The sequence below is a fragment of the Pan paniscus genome, chromosome 4 (genome assembly GCF_029289425.2).
Source record: "Pan paniscus chromosome 4, NHGRI_mPanPan1-v2.0_pri, whole genome shotgun sequence".
Lineage (NCBI taxonomy): Eukaryota > Metazoa > Chordata > Mammalia > Primates > Hominidae > Pan > Pan paniscus.
In genome coordinates this window covers 27101807-27127760 of record NC_073253.2, presented here as the reverse complement: position 1 = coordinate 27127760, position 25954 = coordinate 27101807, and the positions used below count along the sequence as shown (strand labels likewise).

The following is a 25954-nucleotide window of genomic DNA, read 5'->3' as shown; positions in this document are numbered from 1 at the left end:
CTGGTGGGAGGGTAAATTAGTTCAACCATTGTGGAAGACAGTGTGGTGATTCCTCCAGGATCTAGAACCAGAAATACCATTTGACCCAGCAATCCCATTACTGGGTATATACCCAAAGGACTATAAATCATTCTACTCTAAAGATACATGCACACACACGTATGTTTATTGCAGCACTATTTACAATAGCAAAGACTTGGAACCAACCCAAATACACATCAATGACAGACTGGATCACAAAAATGTGGCACATATACACCATGGAATACTATGCAGCCATAAAAAAGAATGAGTTCATGTCCTTTGCAGGGACATGGATGAAGCTGGAAGTCATCATTCTCAGCAAACTAACACAGGAACAGAAAACCAAACCATGTTCTCACTCATAAGTGGGAGTTAAACAATGAGAACACATGGACACAGAGGGGGTAACATCACACACTGCGGCCTGTCAGGGGGTGGGGGGCAAGGGGAGGGAGAGCATTAGGACAAATACCTAATACATACAGAGTTTAAAACATAGATGATGGGTTGATAAATGCAGCAAAACCACCATGGCACATGTATACCTATGTAACAAACCTGTATGTTCCATACATGTATCCCAGAACTTAAAGTAAAATTTGAAAAAAAATTTAAAAATACAATTCTAAAACTTCATGCTACCCCAAATTATCAGTGCAGAGAAGTGTTTTTTATCAAGTATCACAGGTGATTCCTATGCAAACTCAAGCTTGAAAACTAGTATATTAACCCACTTTTCAAAACTCAGTTGAAGTCACCTACTACAGCAGTCCCCAACCTTTTTGGCCCCAGGGACTGGTTTCATGGAAGACGATTTTTTCACACATTGTGGAGGCAGTGTGGAGGAAGGATGGTTTCGGGATGAAATTGTTCCACCTCAGATCATCAGGCATTAGATTGTCATTTAAGGGTCACCTAACTCAGGTCCCTCACATGCACAGTTCACAACAGGGTTTGCGCTCCTATGAGAATATAATGCCACCACTGATCTGACAGGAGGTGGACCTCAGGCATTAATACTCGCTTGCCCACCACTCACCTCCTGATGTGCAGCCCAGTTCCTAACAGGCCATGGACCAGTACAAGTCCACAGTCCCAGGGGTTGGGAACCTGTGACCTACTACATGACCCAACCTGCTCTCAGTTAGAAATAATTTCTTTCCACTGTACTCTTTGAGCCTATTATATGTGTTTCTCTTATAGCATTTACACACTCTTCCCAACACTCCCCTCCACTCCCCTCAAAAAGAAAACTTTTCATCAAATCCAATTGATTATGGCAAAGGTTTATAACCTCCCCATGGCCTACTCTCCCACACCTGCCCACAAACCATTGTTCAATTACAGCAGTAAGTTACTACAGGATGATACACAGATGCAAGCCTTGATATCTGCAATTCCAGGAGCTAGCTCTAATCTACCTATCTTCCACAAATTAGCTTGAATGGTAGAAAGATTTATATTTGATCAAAGTTGGTCTGTAATTTTCAAAAAGGAAAGTGCAATAGAGCAAATGGCTTTATTCCATTAGTAAATTTCCTATAGACTTGTCTTCACAACAACTTGAAAGCATAAAAATTAAGCGTGAGTTCAGTATTTTCAGTCTGGATCATAATCCTATTCTCCTTCATTCATAATACAAAAACCTTGTTATAGGCACAGGTATCTACTGAGTATCGGTATACATAATGTATGAGAGAATGAGAGCACAGAATTAGTTTATCATTGATTAAAACAAGAATTAAATCAAAACATTCCAAGAGTTGTGTTCCATTCTGGAGCAGTATTTAAGACAGTAGTGAAAGACTTGGCCAAATATACAAAGATTCCAAGTACTATCTATGTGACTTATGAAAAAAATGAAAAAGAGAATGATAAAAGAAATCAAACTTCAGCCAAAATGGCATGGAAACAAAACAGTGGAAATGAGACTAACTTTTATTTAATCTGAAACATGTAACTATCCTCAAAAATGTTGAGTAGTCATGGAATCATAAATTTAAGAAGGTGCTTTAATACCCATCAAGTCCCACTTCTCTTACCCAGGAGGAATTTGGAACTCTTATCAAAATTGAGTGACTTTTCCAAATCCATATAACTAACAATGGGCAGAATCTGGGTCCTCTGGGGTCAATACTAATGTTCTTTTCATAATATCATTAGGCCCCAGCAATGCAAAACAAGTTCTGATTTCAACAAGCTGAATCCTCAATAAATTCAGCCCATGTTCACTTCATTTAATGGTTAAACTCTTCCCTTTGAAAAATTCCAAGCATTAACCACACTTGCATATACAGACATTATCAATTTCATAGCTGGGAAAGATAAAACTCAGCCAAGATAATTAGCTCAGAAATATAAGCACTTCCAGAAGGAAAAGAGCCAACTAGTTAGTTCCAAAATGACATTCAGAAAAACAGCGTAAGATTACATTAGTTCCAAACATTAACTACCTCTTTTGAACCGACAGGATAAGCAGGATTCTACTTCTAGTATTCCAAAACACTGAGAACAAGTTCATGTTCAGCTTTTCTGTGACTATGATGAATTTAAGTATTTTAATTATACTTTACCTTCAACTTTTCAGACCAAAAAGTCAAAAATTAATCTTAAATTTAAAAAAATGAAAATATGAGTTTTAGTCCAGACTGCCAAACTACTGTTACTTTAGATAAATCACTGTCAATTTCTAGACCCCAGATTCTTTCTTCTTTAAAATGGGGATGGAAGAGTGATTACTAGGCTTTGGTTTCTCCCAGTTCTGTTTTCCCTATCCTTGTCTAATTTCACTGATACAAAAGAAAAACAACTTTCTTAATACAAACCATATTATTCACTGAGGTTTAAAAAAAAAACTTTAAAGAGATAGGTTATCTGGTAAAGTGCACCAGGAACTACATTATTTTGAAGGTCTTTGTTCTACATTCAGCTAAGTTTCTAAAAGTCATTCAAAAGCCAATCACCACACACATTAACTGAATGTTGGCAATATTTGGCCCTGAAAATATAAGACGAACTGCAGCTAAATTCCAGGACAAAAGCCGCTGCAAGTGAGGGTTTGAAATCTTGTATACGGTGAAGAAACTGACAATAATGAACTTCACCAGAGCCCCGTGATCTTGAAAAACAGCAAAGGTTAAGAAACCCCTTGCCCCCGTTTGTGTTCTGAGAAATTGGCTTACCGCAAAGAATCATCTTTCCTGTAGAATTCAGATAAGACTAAGGGTTGATCCATACCCCCCTACCCCTTGTTTACCTATAACAAGGCCATAACTAGACCCTTCTAATTCCCATCCTTTGCTTCGTAAATGACTTGCTGAAGTACCTGTCCCACAGATCAATCGGAACAAAATACTTATTAACCAAACTTTAAGATTCTCTTCTCTCGGGTACCTGAATTTTGTCCTTCCCTCAGTCTGAAACAACATATACAAACCTCTCCTAACAGCTCCTCCTCAGAATACATGGGCTCAGGGTAAAACATTATCTGGTTACTGCCGGATCATACCCACATTTTCATCCCAATTCCTGACATCTTATTTACCCCTACCAACAAAAGACAAACCCTTTCTGCCTAACCTTTAAGGTGCATGCAAATCTTACGGTCATTCTCCCTACTGCAACAGTTCCTTCAACCTTCCTCCACACCCCTGCAATATTCCTTTCGAATAAAGTCTGTCCTTACTAAACTGGGGTTTTTTATTTGACACCCTTTTCAATTATGAAATGGCTAAGTGTAAAGAATAAGGGGACTGCCGTTTCTTTAAATGACAGGTGTTGATCTTATACAAGGAGACCCGTTGTGTCCACCTGGAGAGGCTAAAAGCATTTCTAAGATCTGAAGTTCTTGGCCACTGTTCCGCGGCTGGAGAAGGGGGCGCAGAAGAGGTGACTGACCCGGCAAGGTCAACTCTGGGATCACCTGGCGCCACAGGCCATACACAGTAAACGGGCCATGAACAGGCAGGCTACCCAGTCCATACTCCCTGACAGATACGCCCCTGCCTCCGACCCGCTAGTCTCCCAGACAGGTAGGCGGAATGCTGCTTCCTCAGGGGCTCAGACACCCTGAGATAGGTGGTGGGTCCTACCCAGCAGCTCATCCCAACGTTTCAACTCCATTCTGAGCAGAGCACCTGATGGCTCTTTTCACAGTACTGACCTCCCCGCCCTTTTCGCCCCACCGTTGTCACTCCTGCCCTCACAGAAGAACTCACCATGGCGCCTAGGATAGGTCGTGGACCAGACACCCTGGAGTCGCCGGGGCAGTCCCAAACCTCTTACCTCCCGGTCCTTGAGCCGAGAGACTCTTAAACAGCGAAAGAGAGGGTCTTCCGGCTCTGCCGGAAGTTGTGCGCGCGCGGGACAGGAAGTTCCTCCCTTCTCCAGAGCGCCGTCGACCCCACGCCACGCAGAGGTGAAGATACGCAGGACGTCCTCTAAAGCAACTTCCGTGGGTGGCAGGTTATGGGCTGGGGGCGGTGCTGACCTTGAGAGAGCGGAGGAGGCGCAGGCGCAGCACAGGTACGTGGGCGGGCGGATCGTGGTGGCTGCGCTTGCGAGCACCGTGAGGTAGATTGGGTGGTTTCAGCAGGAACGCATCCACTGTCTGAGAGGTGACGGAGGCACACGTTGGTGTGGGGAGCGGGAGGGGAGAGGGAGGGGGGCGGGAGGGGGGCGGGTGGGGGGCGGGAGGGGGCCAGGGGTGGGAGTGAGGGTGCGCGATGGGAGTCGACTCCAGACCCAGGTGATTTAGAGAGAGTAAAGACCACCTTTGGCCGTCATTTTGTCTCAGCTTAACTGACGCCCTCTTGTTACCCTCTAGTTTTCCTGACTCGGTCCCTTATTAGCATATCCTCATTTCCACAGACCTGTCCGTCTGTTGCTTCTGTTCCCTTCCTTAGTGGGTACCGTAGCTCTACCCTCCTTCCGGGCAATGGAATCTCATAGTGAGAAGTTTCTTCACTATTCACAGGTGGCAATTGAAGCCGGAAGAACATCTACCAAGAGCAGAGAACCCAGGAAGAAAATTCTGCCTCTTTAATACGTCCCAATTTGGACGTTTTCCATATAGATACCTATCTATATAGATAGATGCTCTGGGATCTGACGGTCCTGGACACCTGTATGGCTGTGTGCTGTGGTCTTTGCCTAGCCTGCGGTTCACTTTTGCTCTGGCCACCACCTCCCCTCATGTACAAACCGCGTCTCTGCTCTGCCAGTCTTGGCCCCCGTCAGGCAGCGGTTCACTCCCTCACCAGGGAAGTCTAGATAGATAGATATAGATAGATATCGATCGATAGATATAGATATAGATAGATACAGATAGGTAGATATATGGATAGATATAGATATTTGGATAGATATGTAGACGTCTATCTATAAATATATCGATATATCGGGGTTCTCAGCCATCCCAAAGAAGCTTGCACAGGGCCAGTTGCTTTATGTCAGGAAAAGGGACACAGACTGAGTGTATGAGGGTTTTTTTTTTTTCTATAGATGTATAGATATTTATATCAGATGCAAATAAGTGAAACTCTCATACACCTTTTAATTTTGTGTTTTTTCCAAACTATTCCATTCAACTTTTTCTGCCTTTTTATTTGATTATAATGAGACATCGTACTGGAGGCAGGCTTGAAATGGATATACAGAGCACTTTCAACCCAGAAATTTGTCTCACGACTTGGGGTCCTTACTTAAGTTGTAGCTGTTAGTAATTTCATCCATGAATTCACTTTGTGCCATAGTGTGATGTTTTGTTATGAAGTTGGAATTGGGAAGGGAAACTAGGAAGTTTTGGGAGAAGTTAAGAAGGTTGAGCAGGCAGGCGTTGTTATAGATATTAAATTTCACCCTGCTTATCAAAGTACCTGGAGGGTATGGTATCCAAGCTGTAAATGGCCCAAAGGAATCGGGGTTCTCAGCCATCCAAAAGAAGCATGCACAGGGCCAGTTATTTTATGTCAAGAAAGGGGACACAGACTGAGTGTATGAGGGGTTTTTTTTGTTTTTTTTTTTTTAGTTTAAACTTGATTTTGTGAGGGGACGAACAGCGTGACAATTAAAGAAGATCTAGGAATCGTAAGTACTGACAGAATACCTGGAGGGAAGGTGGGACTGGAGAATAGTTTGTGAAACAGATCCTGCTGAGGATGAATCCAGAACTTCCTGAAGGATTCCGCTTCTGCTGTGTAGGGACAAGGTTGTAAATAGACAAGCCACAGGCACCTGCAAATGGTAAGTGTGGTAGAGAGGGGCTGGAATTGCCTGTTGGTGTATCTGTGGGAAGCAGCTGCTATCCTTGAGGAAGAAAAGATGGAGAAGGTAAGTGGCTATCAACCTGTCAGAGACAACACATTCTGTGAAGTTGTACTCTTTCATTTCTGACACTGTGGTTCTTAATATCTGTCCTAAACCTGGCAGTCACTGAGGTTCTCAAAGTATCTCCTTCTATGTGACAGTAAAACTGGAATTACTATCAGAATGGAATCCATTCCTGCCAGAGTAAAACCATGAAAAGAAATCGCAGTTTTGATTATCTGCTTATCATTTTTAATAGATCACAGAGTGCAATGTTCCTTATTTGGTGTATGGCAAGTTGATGAATAACTCTTGATTAATATCCTTTAATGTTCTGTTTCACACAGTTCTCTCAATTACATGTGAAAAATCTGTTATATAAGTAATGCTATTTAATGATTAAAATGGATATATGTTTTAAGGTAGTGCCACCCAGTCTTTTTTATTTGGTAGAATAATATTATTATCTATTGGTTGCCTGCCTTGAAGTACAGTAATTTCTCTGTTTCCATTATTTAAAATAGGTGAGTGTCTTTGACGAAGATACAAAGAAAGGGGACAGTTATGAAAGGGAAGAAAAGATAGATGGAGATGAAAAGAAATTCAGTAGTTTCAGCAAGGGAATTAGGAGCATAATCTTTGAGAAAAGTCTTGGTTGCTTACCATTCGGGCTTTGTGATGAGTTGAAATGTCCTGAATGAGAACTGTTCTCAAATGCTTTCAAGACCAACAAAAAGTTACGATACCCACACTGACCTGGAACTCTTTAAACCATTAAGATATATCACTTTTTCGCAGTTCAGTCCATACTTTTTGCAAAATGTTCTGCTTAGTTTTTCTGCTAAGAAATTACTGTTTCTGAACAAGGTTAAGTGTCGTATGCTTTCATTGTAGTTTTTTTTCCCCCTAACATATACTGTTTTCCTAATTAGACTATAAATTTCTCCACAGCTGGGACCTTGTTTTGTTTTCTCGCCTTCCCCATAAGAAATATCATTTAAGTGAATGTTGTAAACAGTTACTTCATTTAAATTGCCCTTAAAATGCTCTATGGCAAAGACGTTATTTGTAGTAATACCTATAATGGTAAAAAGTTTGTTGCAGTCTTACATACGATAAGATTGATCAATTGTTATATATGCTTAGTGGAATTTTATCTAGCTGTTCTAAAGAGCCATTAGACTAGTCTTTCTAATGGAAAATGTTTATTGTCTAAGTTAAAACAGCATTTGAGGCCAGGCACAGTGGCTCACTCCTGTTATTGCAGCACTATGGGAGGCTGAGGTGGGAGGATCACTAGAGCACAAGAGTTGGAGACTAGCCTAGGCAATATAGTGAGACCTCTTCTCTACAAAAAATTTAAAAATTAGCTGAGTGTGATGGGGTGTGCCCTTAGTTCCAGCTACTCAGGAGACTGAGGTGGGAGGATCACTTGGGTCCAAGAGGTAGATGTTGCAGTAAACCAAGATCATGCCACTGCACTGCAGCCTGGGCAACAGAGCAAGATCCTGTCTCAAAAAATTAAAAAGCGTTTTATAGACTGCATGTTTGTGTCCCCCCTCCCTCCGCACCAGAATTCATATATTGAAGCCTTAATCTCCAATGACATGATATTAGTAGGTGGGGCCTTTGGGGGGTGATTAAATAATAAGGGTGAAGCCCTGCATGGGATTAGTGCCTTTACAACAAGAGACCCTAGACAGCTTGCTTCCACTCTTTCTTTGCTCTTCACCATGTGAGGACACAGCAAGAAAACACAACTACAAATCAGGAAGAGGGCCTAATTTGTGCCGACCATGCTGGCACTCTTCTCTAACTTCCCAGCCTCCAGAACTGTGAGAAATAAATTTCTGTTGTTTAAGTCACCCAGCTTATGGTAGTTTGGTTATAGTTGCCCATATTAAGACAGCAGGATGCAAAATTGTGGCCAGTATGATTGCTTTGACATGAAACAAATTTTAAGCACAAATTGCAAAAAGTAACCAAAATATATTAATCCCCACTGCTGGCGTTAACACTCTAAAACAAACTTTGTATATTGGGGGATTTTATTTATTTATTTATTTATTTATTTTGCTGACCATAGTGGCTCATGCCTATAATCCCAGCACTTTGGGAGGCCGAGTTGGGCAGATCACTTGAGGCCAGGAATTCAAGACCAGCCTGGCCAACATGGCAAAACCCCCTCTTTACAAAAATATAAAAATTAACCAGGCATGGTGGCACACCCCTGTAGCCCCAGCTACTTGGGAGGCTGAGGTGGGAGGATCGCTTGGGCCTGTGAAGCAGAGGTTGCAGAGAGCTGTGATGGCACCACTGCACTCCAGCCTGTGTGACAGAGCGAGACTATCTCAAGAAAAAAAAAAAAGGATGAGGATTTTTTTGTTTTCAACATGCTTTTTAACATCCACTATATTACTCTCATCTTTCTAGGCTGGAAAAAAAAATGTTTTAAATGTTATTCTGAAGTATATTGCAACCTTTAACAATTCAGTAGACTTCTGAATTTTTATTTTCATGTAGCTTACCACAGTTGTATCTAGGAATATATCACATAGCTGATTAATTGGTGAAATAACCCTTGCAATTTTACACAGGTTGTACAATGCACATTTTCAAGGACCACTCACATACATCCATTTGATATTTTTTGGTATCAAGAAAGTCTTTAAACAATCAGTACCACCAATAGCAGTAAAAAGACAAAACTGTCTGAAAGTACCTATCTGTTTAAAACTTTAATTAGCTTTATCCATCCATTAAATAGTTATTGAATATCAAACTGTATCATTCACTCTTCTACACTCTGAGGAAATAGTGGTAAATAAAGCAGATATTGTCCCTACTATCAGGAAATTTACATTTTAGTAGTAATAAGCCATAAATTAACAAAAACAGAAGACAGTGGTAAGTACTAGGCATGAAATTCAAACATGACTATTTTAGATTAGGTGATTAAAGAAACTAAAATACCATTTAAGCTGCTGTGTAAATGACAAGAGAATCCAGCTTTGTAAAAATTGGGGAACCCTTTGCTTGCAGAAGGGACAACTGCAAAATCTAAGGCATGATCTAGCCTGGAATATTTCAGGAGCCAAAAGAAGGCCTGCATGGTTAGAGAATAGTGACTTAAGAGGCAAATACTGTAACTTTGGAGGGATAGGAAAGGGCTAGATCATGTTACCTTTGAAAGACAGGAAAGAGTTTAGATTTTATTCTATGTGCAATGGAAAAAAAAATGAGAGCATTTTAATCCAAAGAGTAATATAAGATAATATATTTTTAAAATCCACTTTGGTAATTTGTTAATTGGCATAAAGAGTCAGCTTTCATGTAACATAATTACTAACATACTTGGATTTAAATTTGTCATTATTCTTATTTTATTTGTCCCACCTCTTATATGTTCATTTTGTCTTCTTTTGCCTTTTTGATTTTTTTTTTTTTTTCTTAATTAGGCCATAGCACCTGATATTCCCAGGCAGACTCTCATCCAAGTGCCAATCAGCCCCAGCCCTGCTTAGCTTCCCAGATCAGATGAGAACAGGCATATTCAGGGTGGTATGGCTATAGACCTTTTAGATTATTTTTAATTATTCCATTTTTTCTACCTCATAAGCTTGACAGATGTCTTTTAATATCTTTTTACTGTTCACCTCAGGTATTAAAACATGGAACCTTGGTTTATCATCTTTAAGATAATTTGGTATTATACTTCTTCCAGGACAATGTAAGGACCTGCGAACACATCAACTTCATTTGCTGCCACACCTCATGTTATATACATTGTATATTCTTAATATGTATTTCCTAAATTCTCAAGACATTTTTTATACAATATGAATTTACATTTCATATTGTATAAAACATTTACTTTTTCTATTGTGTTTCGTGGTTCCTGGAATCTGAGCTTCCATCTAAGACCTTATTTCTTCTTGAAGGACATACTTTAATATTTCTTTGAATATCTACTGGTAACAATTCATTCAGATTTTCTGTCCTGACACTGTCTTATTTTACTTTCGTTTTCTAAGAACCTTTTTGCTGAATTAGCAGCTATTTTATCATTTTGAAGATATATTTTATTCCTTATGGCTTCCATTATGTCCTCTAAGACATAATGTCCATTTTGTTTTTTTCTCTTCAAAGGTAATCTTTTTTTGGATGGCTACTTTTAAGAGGTTTGTCTTAAGTTTGGTGTGCCCACATGTGTTTTGTGTTTGTTTTTTTGTGTGTGTGGTTTTTTTCCTCTTCGAGATTGATAATGTTTCTTGAATCTGGCTGTGATGTCCTTAGGCTGTTTGAGAAAATTCTTAGCTTTGTTTGATCAGACATTGCTTCTGCTTTCACTCTCCTTTCTCCTCTTCTTTTGATACTCCATTTACATGTGTATTTGACTATTCACTTTGTCCCTTGTATTTTCCATTTATTTTCCTGTCTGTTTCATCCTGAATATTTCTTCTTAACTTTCAGTTCACTATTTTCTCTTAGTAGTCTCGAATTTGTTAAATCTCTCTTGAAGCATTTATTTTAGTTATATTTTTGGTTATCAGTTCAAACATTTCTACTTGATTCTGTTTTATTGTTTCCAGTTGTTTACCCAATATCTCAATCTTTTATTTCCTCAAACATACTAATCATAATTACTTTAAAACCTGTATCTAATAACTATGGTGTCTGCTATTATCTGACACTTTTCTTGTTTCTTGCTGTTATCACATTGTCTTGCTTTTATGTCCCTTATTTTTATGTTATTTTGTATTATTTATTTTATAAACATTATAAATATATAAAACTTGGCTTAGGTTATGTTTTAATTGAATGTCAGAATTGTTTTGATTGAATTGTATATGAGGAAACTATACTTTGAAGTCCAATATGATGGTATTTTCTAAAGAAAGAATTTATGTCTCCTGGCAAGACCTTTGGACACTAGTAATCCAAGATCTTCTTAATCCGGTTAGTGATAGAGACAATTAGAATATAGGCAGGTCTATTTCCTGTTCATACTTTCACAATGTAGACCTCTGAAGTCCCAACTCAAGCATGCAGAGTTTACCAGATCAGGCCCTAAACTTCAGTTTTTGTCTTTTTAATTCTATGGGTTAGAAACTCTGTTCAACTTTTCAGCCATCACCTCAGGAATCAGAAGATACTCCAGAGGAAAAGCTAATGTAAATGCTGGATTCAACAACTCTGTTTTTTCCTTCTGAATATTTCATTGTCTCTAATGCTGTCAGATGTTTGTTTTATATTTTGTCCAAGCTGAGTGTGGTGGCTCACGTCTGTAATTTCAGCACCTTGGGAGGCCAAGGCGGGACCATCCCTTGAGGCCAGGAATTTGAGACTAGCCTAGGCAACATAACAAGACCTTTGCCTCTTGGAAAAAAATAAATAAATAAATATTATTAGAAGTGAAAATGGGGATGTTGTTACAAATGCTGTAGAGATTGATGAGAAATTATGAACAACTTTATAATAAATGGGAAAATATAAATGAAGTAGGCAGTTCCAGAAAAATGTAACTTTTCAAAAGCCATGTAATGGAAAATATAAATGTTGGGATGTTGATGTAAGAAATCATGATGCCCAGAGACTTTTGCCAAACCTTCAAAGGACAGATCATTACAATTTTACACAAACCATTCCACAGTATATTCCACTTATATACTGTGGAATTGGCCCTTACTGCCCTTATCAAATTTAACATCAAGGTTACAGAAGCTTAATATTACTGCCCTGATTTTATTAGGGCAGTAATGATTTGATAAGGGCAGTAAGAATTACAGCCCTGTCATATTCGCAAAGACAAAAATCCTAAATAAAACAGACCTCAGAAAATGTGTTTTTAAGAAAAGATAATAAAACATCATCAGGTTGAATTTAACCCAGGAATGTATTTTAGTATATTAAGAGATTAGAAAAACTATCTGGCTATCTGAACAGATGGAGGAAAAGAAAACTATTTGAAAAAATTAACAGACATAGATAAACCTTTGGGCAAATTAGAATTGTGTAGAACTTCCTTGAGCCAATAAAACCTACAACAACAATATTTTAAGATGAAGTATTTGAAGCAGTCCATTAGAATCAGGAACAAGTACTATGTTGGAGATCCTAGCCAGCATTATAAGGCAAGAAAAACAAAAGATTAAGAATTGTAAATAAACATAACTTAGTCTACAGATAAATTATTGAAGAGCTTTGCAAGGATTCTGAATATACTATTGATATGGTTTGGATCTGTGTCCCTACCCAAATCTCATGTTGAATTGTAATCCCCAATGTTGGAGGTGAGGCCTGGTGGGAGATTGGATCATGGGAATGGGTTTCTCATTCGTGGTTTAGTACCATCCTCTTGGTACTGTCCTTGAAATAGTTCTTAGAAGATCTGGTAATTTAGAATTGTGTGGTACCTCTCCCCCTTTCTTGCTCTTGCTCCCCCTTTGCCTTCCACCATGATTGGAAGCTTCCTGAAGCTGCCTCAGAAGCAGAAGCCACTATGCTTCCTGTACAGCTTGCAGAACCATGAGCCAATTAAACCCCTTTTCTTTATAAATTACTCAGTCTCCAGTATTTATAGCAATGTGAAAACAGATAATATGACTATCAATATACAAAAGTGAATTGCATTTCTCTCCAGCAGAAATGAACTGTTAGAAAATGATTTTTGTAACATACCATTTACTATATTCCTTTAAAAATATAAATTAAGTAACTTAACAAAAGGTATAGAAGACCTCTGTAGAAAATTACAAAACTTTATTGACAGGCATTTAAAAATGTCTAATTTTAAAATTGCCATGTTCAATTATTAAAAGACTCGAGTTAAGATGGCAGTTCTCCACTACACAATGAAGGTAATTGCAATACAAATCCCAAATGAGTTTTTCAAGGAGCTTGACAAACTGATTCTAAAGTCTGTATGACAAAAAGCAGAATTCAGGATACTCCAGAAGCAGATTTAAGATAGAATTGACTTGTAGATATTCGTAACAGCAAAAAAATAAAAACAACTCAAATATCCATCAAAAGATAAAATGTTTATCCATGAAAAGATACTCAAAAAGTGACACCTTTATATAATGGGATATATTTGGCTGCAAAAAGGAATGAACTGCTAATACCTGCTATAATGTGGATAAACCTTGAAAGCATGCTGAAATAAAGAAGCCAGTCACAAAAGACCACTTATGATTCCATTTAAACAAAATGTATAAAGTAGAAAATGTATTGAGACAATAGATTGTGGTTGTTTAGGGCTTACAAAGTTTGGGGTGATGGGGGCCCGAGGTAGTGACAGCTAAAGGGTGCAGTTTCTTTTTGAGGCAATAAAGTTCTAAAATGTATAGTTGCACGTTTCTGTAGATATACTAAAATCAATTCAGTTGTGCATTTAAATGAGTAAATTGGTATGTGAATTGTACCTCAATAAATCTGTTAAAACCGTAGTAATTAGGATATTGTAATACTGGCTTAGAGATGGAAAAATTGATTTATAAGGAATCCTGATTGTAAGGAATCTTGACTTATGTCAGAGATGGCATTGCATACCAGCAGGGAAAGCTAGATCATTTCAATAGATGACGCTGGATATTCATATGGGGGAAAAATGAAATTGGTCCTCCCTACCTAACACCATACAGAAAAAGTAGTTTCAGATGACTTTAAGATGTAAGTGTGAAAGGAAAACATAGTAAACCTTCAAAAGAAAGATTGCAAAATATTTTTATGATCTTATGGTAGGGAAATGTAATATGTATAAAGGAAAACGTGTATGTCCAATATGTTAAAGTTAAAAACCTCTGTTCAAGACTCCGTAAATCCTCAGAATAGCGGTTAATTTCAGTCATGCCCAGGAAACATACAAGATGAGCCTGGAATACCTTGTGCAAGATAGCAAGGAAGCTATTAGAGACTACGAGGGTGTCATATCACATGGACTCAGGAGACAACTGAAAAGCATCCTTCTGGCCATAGATGAGACCATTTGAGTGTCAATAAGGACAGTAAATGCAATTGATTGGAACATATCAAGTGTCTTTAAATCTGAGTACATAATGATTGTAAAACAAACAGCATTTAGTTGGTCAACAGTAGAAGATGCTGTTGCATCAATTCATTATTTTGAAAATCAGTTTTGTTTTGTTTTTAAAGTAATTAGGCATTTGTCCTGCCTTTTGTATGTGAACTATAAGTAACCACATAGTAGATGAGGAGAGGGTTCTCTTTGTACATGTATTCTTGCTAATGAATGGAGGAATGATAGAAAATTGCCATTTTGAAATTCCTAATGAACAAATGGATTTATTTATTGCATTTCAACAGCTGCTAACATGACAGACAAGAAAACATATGTTTCTTAATGGAAAAACACCACTACTGATGTTAAAATCTTATCAAAAATTTGACCCTGATACTAATCAGGTCTTTAGATCCATCCAATTTGCAGAAAATATAAACACCATTAAAACCTTAAGCCAATGAAACCTACCACAACGTAATATTTTGGAATGGAAAATATAAATGAAAAATCCAATTTTGGAGAATATTGGGACAAATTAATTTCAACAAATATGTTGCAGGAGAAAAGGAGACGAGAAGGACAAGTGGAGAAAACCGTAGATTACAAGAGACTTAGTTCAATATGAAGCAACCTGTGAACTTGGATTAGTTATCTGACTGTAGAACAAATCACCCTAGCTTAAATCTAAAAATATTTATACACTTTCTTAGGATCCACAGGTGGTTTAGCTAGATGTTCTGGCCCAAGGTCTCATGAATTTGCAGTCAAGATGTTGGCTGGGCTGTAGTCTGAAAGTTTGACTGGTGTTAGAGGATCCACTTCCTAGAGGGCTCATTCGTAGAGCTGCCTGTGTTTTCTCACAACATGGCAACTGGCTTTCTCTAGAACAGGTGATCCAAGAGAGAGACAGAAACCATGATCATTCAAAGTGATGTAACATTACTTCTACTATATAATGTTAGTCACACAGACATTTCCCTGACAATATGTGGGAGGAGATTACACAAGAGCATGAATACTGGGAAGCTAGCTGTCACAATTTGGCCCCAATGGTTGATAGTTCTTGATTTGCAAAATATATTCATCCCCTCCAAAAGCTCTCCAAAGCTCTCATCCTATGACACCATTAGTTCAAGATCTAGAAATCTAAATCAGTTCCAATTGTGGATGACACTCATAGGTGTACTTAAGTACAGCTCCTCAAGAAGGGTTCTTTTTGATCTGAAGACTCATACACTAAAGACACAGTCTCTGCTTCCACATGTAATAGAAAATGAATAGGATAATAAATGTGGACATGTATATTTAAAAAGAGGGAATATTGGAGGTACATAGGTTCACAGAAATTCTGAAACCCACCTGGGCACAGATTGGCAGTTGCTTGGTCAAGTTTCAAGGCCTAGAATTCTCAGCTCTGCCTTCTGGGATCTTGGATCTACTCACTGAGTCACCCTTTCTTTTTCTTGTTTACACTTCTGCCTGCTTTCTGCCTATAGAAGCTTGGATGTCCCACAAGCTTCTTTCCATTTGGTTCTCTCTGTGCCTTTCAGTCCAGGCTGGCCATGTTTCTGCTAATAGACTTCTCTTAAAAACTTTGTGGCTCACTTGTGAATTTTGAGTTCACTCCATCAGACAAAAGCAACAACCACACATGTCTTCCCACATAAACTCTGCCTCAAGCTTTTGCTGATGAAAATACCCTTAAACTTTTTAAAAACCTGTGATGTTATTCAGAGATTTTCAGAGACACATCGTTTGTCTGATGAAAATACTCTGAGGCACAACTTAAGATCTTTCTGAGCTATTAAAGGACTTTATAACTACAGCCTCAACTTTATGTTTCACTGGCAGTGCCCTAGATTTGCTTATTGCTCAGAGATATTCCCCAATTTTAGCACATTTGTCATCTGCACAGGCTGGGAATCTTCAAATCCAGCAAGTTTTGACTTGTTTTTGTTTGTTTGTTTGTAATAGAGTCTGTTTTTTGCTGTGTTGGCCAGGTGATCTTGGACTCCTGGCTTCAAGCATTCCTCCCACCTCAGCCTCCCAAAGTTCTGAGATTTTAGGTATAAGCCACCATGCCCAGCCATGGCTTTTTGTTTAACAGTCCTTCCTTTGACAGTCTCTCTTCTCACACATTTTACTATAAGCAACAAGAAAAAATACACATGAAATATTTAACACTTGGCCGGCAATCTCCTTTGCTAGATCAATGAGTTAATTAGGCATTTTTTCTACTTTGTACATATCTGTGGATAACAAATTTGCTAAACTTTCTGCCATTATGTAACAAGGATCTCCTTCCCTCTAGTTTCCAAGAAGAGTTTTCTAATCTGTTAAGATGTCACCTGCAGCCTCCTCAAAGGTTATCTATTATGCTTCTATAAAAAATTTCTTCAGAGCTCTTCAAACTTTCATTAACACTCTCCTCCAAGTTCTACCTTCTGTTCACTGCCAGTTTTAAAACCACACTTACATTTTAGGTTTTTGCTAACACCCCACTTCTGAGTACCAAAATGTATACTGATTTTCTATTGCTGCATAATAAACTGCCCCAAAATACAACTTGTAAAGCAATAAATATTCATTATCTCATGTAGTGTCTGAAGGTCAAAAATCCGGAAGCAGCATAGCTGAGTGGTTCTGATTCATTGTCTCTTGTGAAGTTATCAGTCAAACCATCAGCTGAGACTGTAATCATCTGATGTTTTAACTAGTACCAGAGGATACACTTTCACATGCTATTGGCAGGACACTTTAGTTCTTCACTAGCTGTTTAGCAGAGTACCGCACTTCCTCACCACATGTACCTCTTCATAGAGCTTCCTGGCTTCCTCTAAAACAAGTAATCCAAGAGAGAAGCAGAAGCCACCATGGTTTTTTATGCCGTTGTTGACCTAGCCCCCAAAGTGACATATTATTACACAGATATGTAGCCAACCTGTGGGTCACTGTTACGGTTTGGATGTGTGTCCCCTCCAAATCTCATGTTGAAATGTGATTCTCAATGTTGGAAGTGGGGCTGGTGATAGGTGTTTGGTTCATGAGGGTAGATCCCTTATGAATGGCTTGGTGCTGTCTTTGCGGCAATGAGTGAGTTCTCGCTATCTGAGTTCACACAAGAGCTGGTTGTTTAAAAGAGCCTGTCATCTCTTTTGCTCCCTTTCTCACCATGTGATATGCTGCTCCCCTTCTCTTCTGCCATGAAGAAAAGCTTCCTGAGGCCTTCACCAGAAGCAGATGCTGGTGCCGTGCTTCTACAGCCTGTAGAACTGTGAGCCAAATAAAGTTCTTTCCTTTATAAATTACCCAGCGTCAGGTATTGTTTTATAGCAATGCAGAACAGACTAACACAGACACACACACCAACCAAGTACAGTATGAGAAGGGATTATTGGGTGCCATTTTGGAGGTTGTCTACCACAGGATTTTATCTGTATCGTTATTCAAATTTCATTTTTGAAAAATTTTGTAAGGGAACATTTATAGAAATATGAATGCTTAATATTTGATGATATTAGGGAATTAAACCATTTTTGTGTGATAGTAATTTTTAAAGATTCCTTATCTTTTAGAAATACATATTGAAATATTTAGAGATGTAGTGATATAATGTCTGGGGTATGCTTCAAGATAAGAATTGCAGAAAGTGGGTGGTAGTATAAATCAAGATTGGTTATGAGTTGAGAATTTTTGAGTAATAGGTATATGGGGACTACATATTCTATTCTGCATACTTTTACATGCAGTAAATCCCCACTTATCTGCAGGGAATGTGTTCCAAGACCCCCAGTGGATGCCTGAAACTGAGAATAGTACTGGACCCTGTATATACTCTGTTTTTTCTTCCCTTATTGAGAACTTTTATGTTTTCACTTAAAGGAAGGACTTTACAGCTTCTCTTTGGCATATCCAAATTGCCAGCATCACCGCTCTTGCACTCCAAGCCATTATTAAGTAAAGTAAAGAACACAAACACTGTGATACTGCTACACTTGATCTGATAACCAAAAAGTCTACTAAGTGACTAACAGGTGGGTAGCATATACAGCATAGATACACTGGACAAAGGGAGGACTCACATCCTGGGCAAAATGGAGCAGAATGGCAGAGTTCATCATGCTGCTCAAAATGATGTGCAATTTAAAACTAATGAATTATTTCTGGAATTTTTCAGTTAATATTTTTGGACATGAGGTGACTGCAGGTAACTAAAACCATGGAAAGCAAAACCATAGATAAAGGGATATTATGGTATGTTTTCATTTTCCATAATAAAAAGTTAAAAAGGAAAAAGACACCATAGGAAAATAAAAGACAAGTCACAAACTGGAAAAAGATCTTGCAACACATGTGACTATCGAAAGGATTAGTATTCACACTGTGTAAAGAACCACTACAATTCAATGAAAATGAAGATAATGCTTTCCACCCCAAACAGGCAATTCATACAGGAGAAAACCTGAAAAGATACCCAACCACAAGGAAATACCATTTCACACCCACCAGATGAACAAAAATGTAAAAGTCTGGCAATATTACAATTCTTATACATTGCTGGTTGGAGTATGATTTGTTATAATCAATTTGGGAAACAATATGGTATTATCTAGTAGCTGAAGATGCACATCTTCTGTGACCCAGGAAAAATGTATAGCAGGAGACATGAGCAAGAAAATTCATAATGGCATTTATAACAGTAAAACGTGGAAGAAAATCCACTGTCCATCAACAGTAGAGTGATTAAATACATTGTATATGCTCATACAGCAGAATATAGTGGTGGAAAAAATAAATTACAAGTTCATGGACATAGATAAATCTCTAACAAAATGTTGAGCAAAAAAAAATTCACCAAAGAATTTTACAGTAGGATTCTGTTTATATAAAGAACCAATGAAAGTAAATAGCCTAAGGGTACAAACATAAGTAAATCTATAAATTAAAGCAAAAGAATGATAAGCACAAATTCAAGGCAGTGATTTCCTCTAGCTACAGAGGGAAGGGAATGAAGTAAGGAAAATGTGAACAAGGAGCTTGAAAGTATGATAATTATATGTGTTGGTTTGGCCAAACAGTCCTGGTTTACCTAGCACAGTTCTGGTTTGCTGATTGCCTGGTGTAATGATTAATAGCACTGTCACTCCCCAAATTGTCATTGTTTGGATAATGAATTATATGCATCCTTTTTAGAGTAAAAGTAACTTTTTTCTCCTTAAACTGGATGGAGGGCATGTGGGTCTTTATCATTCTTCCTTATACATGTGTTTTTAAAATATAATTTAAAACTAGTCAGTATTTTAAAATATAATTTAAAACTTTAGTCAGTGTTAGTCACTGTGTTAGTGACAACACAGTAAAAAAAAAAATTTGTAAGATAAATAAATATAAATAGGATCCAAATGAAACTCTTTTCATCTGTGTGGATACAGGGATAAATAACATACTATATGCCTGGCATTGTATTAAGCTTGTTACTGATATTACTTCATATTCATAGCAAGACATTTAGGTAGGCATTATTATCTCCATTTTACACATGAAGAATCTAAGACACAAAGATTATACATAATTTAACCAAAGTCATATTATATGTGACAGTGCAGAATTTGAACCCAAGCAGTGTGACATCAGACTACATGCTCTTAACTACCATGCCAGAGTCCATAACAGATTTTCTTAACCTTTTTTATGCCACAGATCCCTTTGACAGTCTGGTGAAGCCTATAGAGTCCTTTTTAGAGTAATGTTTTTTGTACATCAAATATAATGCACAGGATTATAAATAAAATCAATTATACTAAAATATGGTAATCAAAATATTTAACAAATGTATACTATACCTGTACTTTTTATTAATGCATTAAATAAATAATAAAATCTAGCAGGTCTAATGAATAATTTTGAAATAATAATAATAATTGTATCTTGAGATATCTACAAATATAGTAATGTGATAGGAAAATGTTTGTGATTTTTATAAGTGAAAAAGTCACCAAAATACTTGTAATAACACTGTGGTTTTTTGCATATGTTCACAATGGAAAGAAATCCTAAATCTTACTTCGAAGTTAGCAAGAATTACAATATTTTTTCCACCCCAATTCATGGCCCTCTACTTTATGGTCTTATTTCATAGGCTTTCTGACATGTTTTGCTTCAAAGAGGTCCTATTCCCCATCCCATTTCCTATGTTCTGGTTTGGGATTACACTCAAGATGTGATATACAAATAGATTAGTTTATTAGAAAGAAAATATTTTTCCACATGGCGAACTTTAGTGGAGGCTAACAAATCAGAATGTGCTAAAATAGCCATGTGTACATATAGACAATGGGAAGCTTGGAACTGCTTTAGCATTTTATACAAAAGACTTAAAAGTAATTTCAGCTGGGCACTGTGGCTCGGGCCTGTAATCCCAGCACTTTGGGAGGCTAAAGTGAGAGGATTGCTTGAGGCCAGGAGTTCAAGACCAGCCTGGGCAACATAGTGAGACCCTCCCCCCATCTGTACAAAAAAATTACAAAATTAACCAGGCATGGTGGCTCGCACCTGTGGTACCAGCTACTTGGAAGGCTGAGACAGGAGGATGGCTTGAGCCTGGGAGGTTGAGGCTTTAATGAGCCATGATCATGCCACTGCACTCCAGCTTGGGCAACAGAGTGAGACCCTGTTTCCAAAAACAACAAAAACTGGTTTCAAATATATTGCTACATTGGAATTCTCCATAAAGGAATTAATTGTTGATAACAATGCCCTCAGTATACTATTTGTCAATACCTATAACAATGCAACAAACAAAAAAGAAAATTTAAATAGCTGGACCACATTAAAAGTTTTATTGGGCTAAAATCAAAAACATCTGACAAGTTTTTGACTTGCCTTTCTCATGATTTAATGTCCCAGCAGAGCAACTGGGAACCTAATTCTGACCAACAGGGAGGAATTGTTTGGCTAATTGGAAGTGACAGAAACCTTGGGAGAAAGCAACCGCATACCAAGGATAATTATAAGAAGGTAACATGGGCCCTAAAGGATAGTGTCAAGAAACCTGAAACCCCCAAATGAGGTGAGACTTGCAAAAAATGCTAAGGAAGGACAAAAAACAGGCCTTTTAAAATTCTGTTCAGAACCAGAAGATGATCAAGAAAGGGAAATGCCCACTAGCAGCTTCTACTGTAAGGTTAGAGCTGACAGAGAAAGAACTCCTTAACTACTATTTGCTTCATTCTCTACAAAGGAAACTAGAGAAGTGGGTTGACATAATAGAAAGAACATGTGTTTGTGGGGCCAGGCAAACCTGGGTATAATTCTGTTTCAACACTGCTTAACAAAATTTATGGGAGGCTATTGTTTTGGATTGGGCTCCTGCACCAGGCCCCTCCAGACCAAACCAAAATGGAGTCACTCATACTAAAACTCCAGGTCACTGAACCAAAACTAAGTTGTTTATCTGACCTTCCAAGAAATCAGGAGGGAGAAAACAACCAAATCTCCAAACAGGCCAGTTTTAATCAGTGTGATAAGGAAGTCCTCTCTTTTTTAACCCTATAAAGAAAGTAACTTTTTGAAATGATCAATACACTTTTTATTCCTTAGTTCTGCTTTCTTTAGCCCCTTTCTGCCTATAAAGCCCACTTCCTCTGCTCAACTTACTGAAGCAGTATTCCATTTTATAGAATGAGATGCTGCCCAATTCTGGAATCACTAATAAAAGCTAATTAGATCTTTACATTTGTTGAAATTTTGTCTTTGACAACATTACTAGTTATATTATTCTGGGTATCCTTTTCCCCATCTGTAAAATGGACATAGCGATATCTTTCCCATCGGATTTTTCTCATTAATAGAAGTAATACATTCAAAACACTGAGCCAGGTTCACACCAGTGAGCAACTTGATAATATTACTCAGAAGCATATTATAGATATTGACAGAAAGCAATACTGTTCCTAATTAGGGGAAGAAATTCTAAGAGAGCACCTAAGAGTTTGAATTTAGATTATAACATTTGCTCTGAGTATTTTACATTACAGCCTTTGGGGGGAAAAGTACAAATGAGATCTGAGAACAGTGGTACTCATCTTTGAGGAATTATGGAAAACGTAATAGAACACTAAACATGGGAAAACATCGGCCTTCAGGTTGAAAAGTGGAAATCTCAATCCCTGAATTTTTTTTTTTTTTTACTAAGTAACTTTTTTGCCCATTGGTGTCATTTAACCAAAAGAAGAAGAAATTCCAAAAAAAAAAAAAAAATCAACTGAAACAAAAGAATAGACTGAATTTGCCAAAGGAGTGCTTAAATGGAGACCTAAGTCTTCAAAGCTAAGGTGATGAGAAAAGAACAGGTCTTAAATTTCTTCAGAGCTTCAAGAGGCAAAGCTTGAAAGAAGAAAAAATTTTATTCTTAGGTAAGATGTAAGGGTAGAATGGTGGCCCCTGCAAAAGGTAAGCCTTCCTCCTAATCCTAGAATCGTGGATGGTACCTTATTTGGATAAAAAGGTCTTTGCAGATGTAATTAAGAACCTTGAGATGAGGAGATCATCCTGGATTATCTGGTGGACTGTAAAGTCAATGACATGTATTCATATATGACAGAAGAGAAGACATGGAGAAGAGGAGGGAGTAGTTGTGACCGTGGAGGCAGAGAATGGAGTAATGTGATCATAAATCAAGGAATGCTGACAGCCACTAAAGCTGGAGAAGGCCAAGGACAGATATTCAATCCTCCCGTAGAAGTACAGCCCTGCTAATGCATTGATTTTGGACTTCTGGCCTCAGAACTGTAAGAGAATAAATTTCTATTGTTTTAAGCCATCAGTTTGTGGTAGTTTGTTACAGAAACCCTGTAAAGTTAATACACAGAGTTCAAAGAGAATCCGGTAATATCTCTAAAAGACTTGTGTATTAGTCAGGATTCTCCAGAGAAGCAAAGCCAATAGAATGATACATGTTAAAGCAAATTAAAATGGAGACCATGCCTGAAGAATCTCTGTGCAGAGAAACCCAGTTAGGCCTCATAAGTTAACCTTACTTGATTTGCAAACATAATCTAAAAGTTAACTGGAGCTATTTCCGGTAAATGAATATAACACAACTTAAGCTCAATCAGTCAGAAGCAGCTTTATAATTATGTAGCTAGGGACTTTCCAAGAGGATGACCAAAGAAGGAAATGATATAACTATAACCAAATAAATATTTTCTTTGCTTTCCTGTTCCTGCTATAAAAGCCTCCCCACTGCTGAGCTGTGCTCAGCAGAGCTCCGAAACCACTTCTGGTTTAGAGTTGCCCGATTTGTGAATCACTGTTTGCTCAAATAAACTCTTTAAAATTTTATTGTATCTCAGTTTATCTTTTTTAGATAGATAGATGATATATGATAGATAAATAGATAGATAATAGATAGATAGATAGATAGATAGATAGATAGATAGATAGATAGATAGATAGATTATTTATTATGGGAATTGGCTCAATCACAGAGACCCAAGATCTGCCATCTGCAAACTGGAGAACCAGGAAAGCCAGTGGTGTAATCAAGTTCAAAGGGCTGAGAACCAGGAGAATCAATAACTTAATACCCAATGTAATAAGGCCTGAGAATGTGGGGTAGGGAGCTAGTATAAGTCCTAGAGTCTGACTACTGCAGAACCAGGAGTTCTGATGTCCAAGGGTAGGAGAAGATGGAGGTCCTAAATCAAGAATAAAGCAAATTCACCTTTTCTTTGCCCTTTTTGTTCTATTTGGGCAGGCCTCCAGTGAATTGGATGATGCCCACCCACACTGGTAGAGCAGATCTTTAGTCAGTCTTGATTCAAATGCTAATTTCTTCACAGAGGCACACAGAAATATTGTTTTATCATCTATCTGGATAGCCCTTAACACAGCCAAGTTGACACATAAAATTAACCATCACAATTAGGTTTTCCTGGGTTGGAAGGAATGGGAGATAATGAAACGGGTGCTGGAGGGTAGAGGAGGTCTGAGGGACTTCTTGGCGGGACTATGTGAACCAGAATGGAATGAGCAAATTACAGACCCCACAGTCTCTGCTCTGACAGAGATTGCCAGAGTTTGAAATAGACCTGATAGGGTTACTACAGGTTACCAGAAACGGGAAGTCATGTGGCAGCCAAGCTAATATCCAAAGATCACCCAAAGAGTATTTCATGTGATCAGGAAGAGTCTCTGTTTAATTGACAACTGCTTCCCACTTGCCATCCCCTTCACGTGTAGCAGGAGTCAGCTACATAAAGTACCTGTATGCAGGTACTTTACTCAACCCTATCCAAACTATTAATAGGAAAAAGTACTTTCTCAGTAGTCTAAGTAGTCACAAACCCTAAGAAATACAGAAAAGATTATGGACATCTACGGGAGTGCCAGTGATATAAAATAATCCATATCACATGGAAACCCTCCCACATAAATAATCTTTATTTGACTAGGACTTTATTCATTCAACTGAGATTCTCCAACACCCCTGATAACCAGCCAGGACCGTGCTGATCCTAGGCAACAATCTAAAAGGAATAATTAAAGGATGCTCTGGGAGCATCTATAAGAGAAAGCAGTAATCAATCGAATACAGCACAGGTTTATCTATAATAATTTATTTCAGTCTAATTTAATTTTCTTTCTGATAGTGTTACTAGGCTAGTCAACCAATAAAATGCAGTAGGTAATATTTTTCTGGGCCCATGAGGTATTACTGACTTTTTTTTTTTTATCATATCCTTGTGAGTAAGTTGGAGGGGTTGGGGAGGCTAGATGGTAGTACTGTCAGAGAAGGACTTAGCATCCAAAGGGTACTGACTCCTAGATGGCAGTCAGCCTCTCCAGAGGTTTTTAGTATAGAATTACAGTCCTTGGTCTTCTGTGTTTCATTGACTTAAAAGAAAACATAGAATCCATATTTATCAAATTTTTACCTGATTCAAAATCAGGAAGGATAGTATTTTTTCCAAACTTTGGAACAGCTTGATGTTGACTCTGGGCTAAATTCTGTATGGGCATAATTAGAATCAATAAAATTTTGAGAGTCTATAACAATATAGGCAGAGTCCAACAAACTAGTAGGATTTTTAAGTTTATTCACTCATTTAGATGTCACAAATTTCTGGAATATCAACTCTGTGTAAATGTCTATGTTAGGCTTTAGAATATGAATACGGTATGTTGGACTGCAGGAGTTTAAAATCTGGTGAATAAAACAAACTTGTAAACACAAAATACAACAAATATTAATTGTAAGGCATTATTTAGCATTATATTTAGTAAAAAATAAAAACTACATTTAATTGTATGATATGGACAGGGACTGGCATGTGTGAAACACCTTTAGACATTTAATAAGCTGGAAAAAATATTTACCATAAACATATACTACTGGTGCGAACATAAAATAGTAATTTTGTGGAAAATCATTATGTACAAGCCATACTATTTAATGCAGCAATTTACTTCTAAGAATCTACTTTAAAAATAATCTAAAATATATTCATGTTATATATATATAAGGAAGTTCATAATCAAATTATTTATAATGGCAAAAAAGTTTAACGTGAATGATTAAAAAGATAGTATAGCTAT

General features: G+C 37.6%; 1 protein-coding gene and 1 long non-coding RNA gene across 12 annotated transcripts in view; one reads left to right on the top strand and one right to left on the bottom strand.

Annotated features, from left to right (window-relative positions):
• Window positions 1–4465, bottom strand: part of TMEM161B (transmembrane protein 161B) — a 92490-nt gene extending 88025 nt beyond the window's left edge. The window contains exon 1 of one of the 4 annotated variants that reach the window (XM_063604405.1): window positions 4242–4465. In XM_063604405.1, the coding sequence (XP_063460475.1) occupies window positions 4242–4244 (3 nt within the window). In that variant the 5' untranslated portion in view covers window positions 4245–4465. The remainder of the gene's footprint in view (window positions 1–4241) is intronic. The other 3 variants (XM_055112224.2, XM_055112232.2, XM_024928937.4) reach the window with 3 other exon arrangements.
• Window positions 4410–25954, top strand: part of LOC103786802 (uncharacterized) — a 168164-nt gene continuing 146619 nt past the window's right edge. For 5 of the 8 annotated variants that reach the window (XR_010112188.1, XR_010112189.1, XR_004671480.2 and 2 more), the window contains exons 1-5: window positions 4503–4640; window positions 6053–6111; window positions 17566–17630; window positions 21266–21373; window positions 22959–23145. This is a non-coding gene — a long non-coding RNA (uncharacterized LOC103786802). Of the gene's footprint in view, window positions 4641–6052; window positions 6112–17565; window positions 17631–21262; window positions 21374–22958; window positions 23181–25954 lie in introns of those variants that run through there. The other 3 variants (XR_008625343.1, XR_001338127.3, XR_001338128.3) reach the window with 3 other exon arrangements.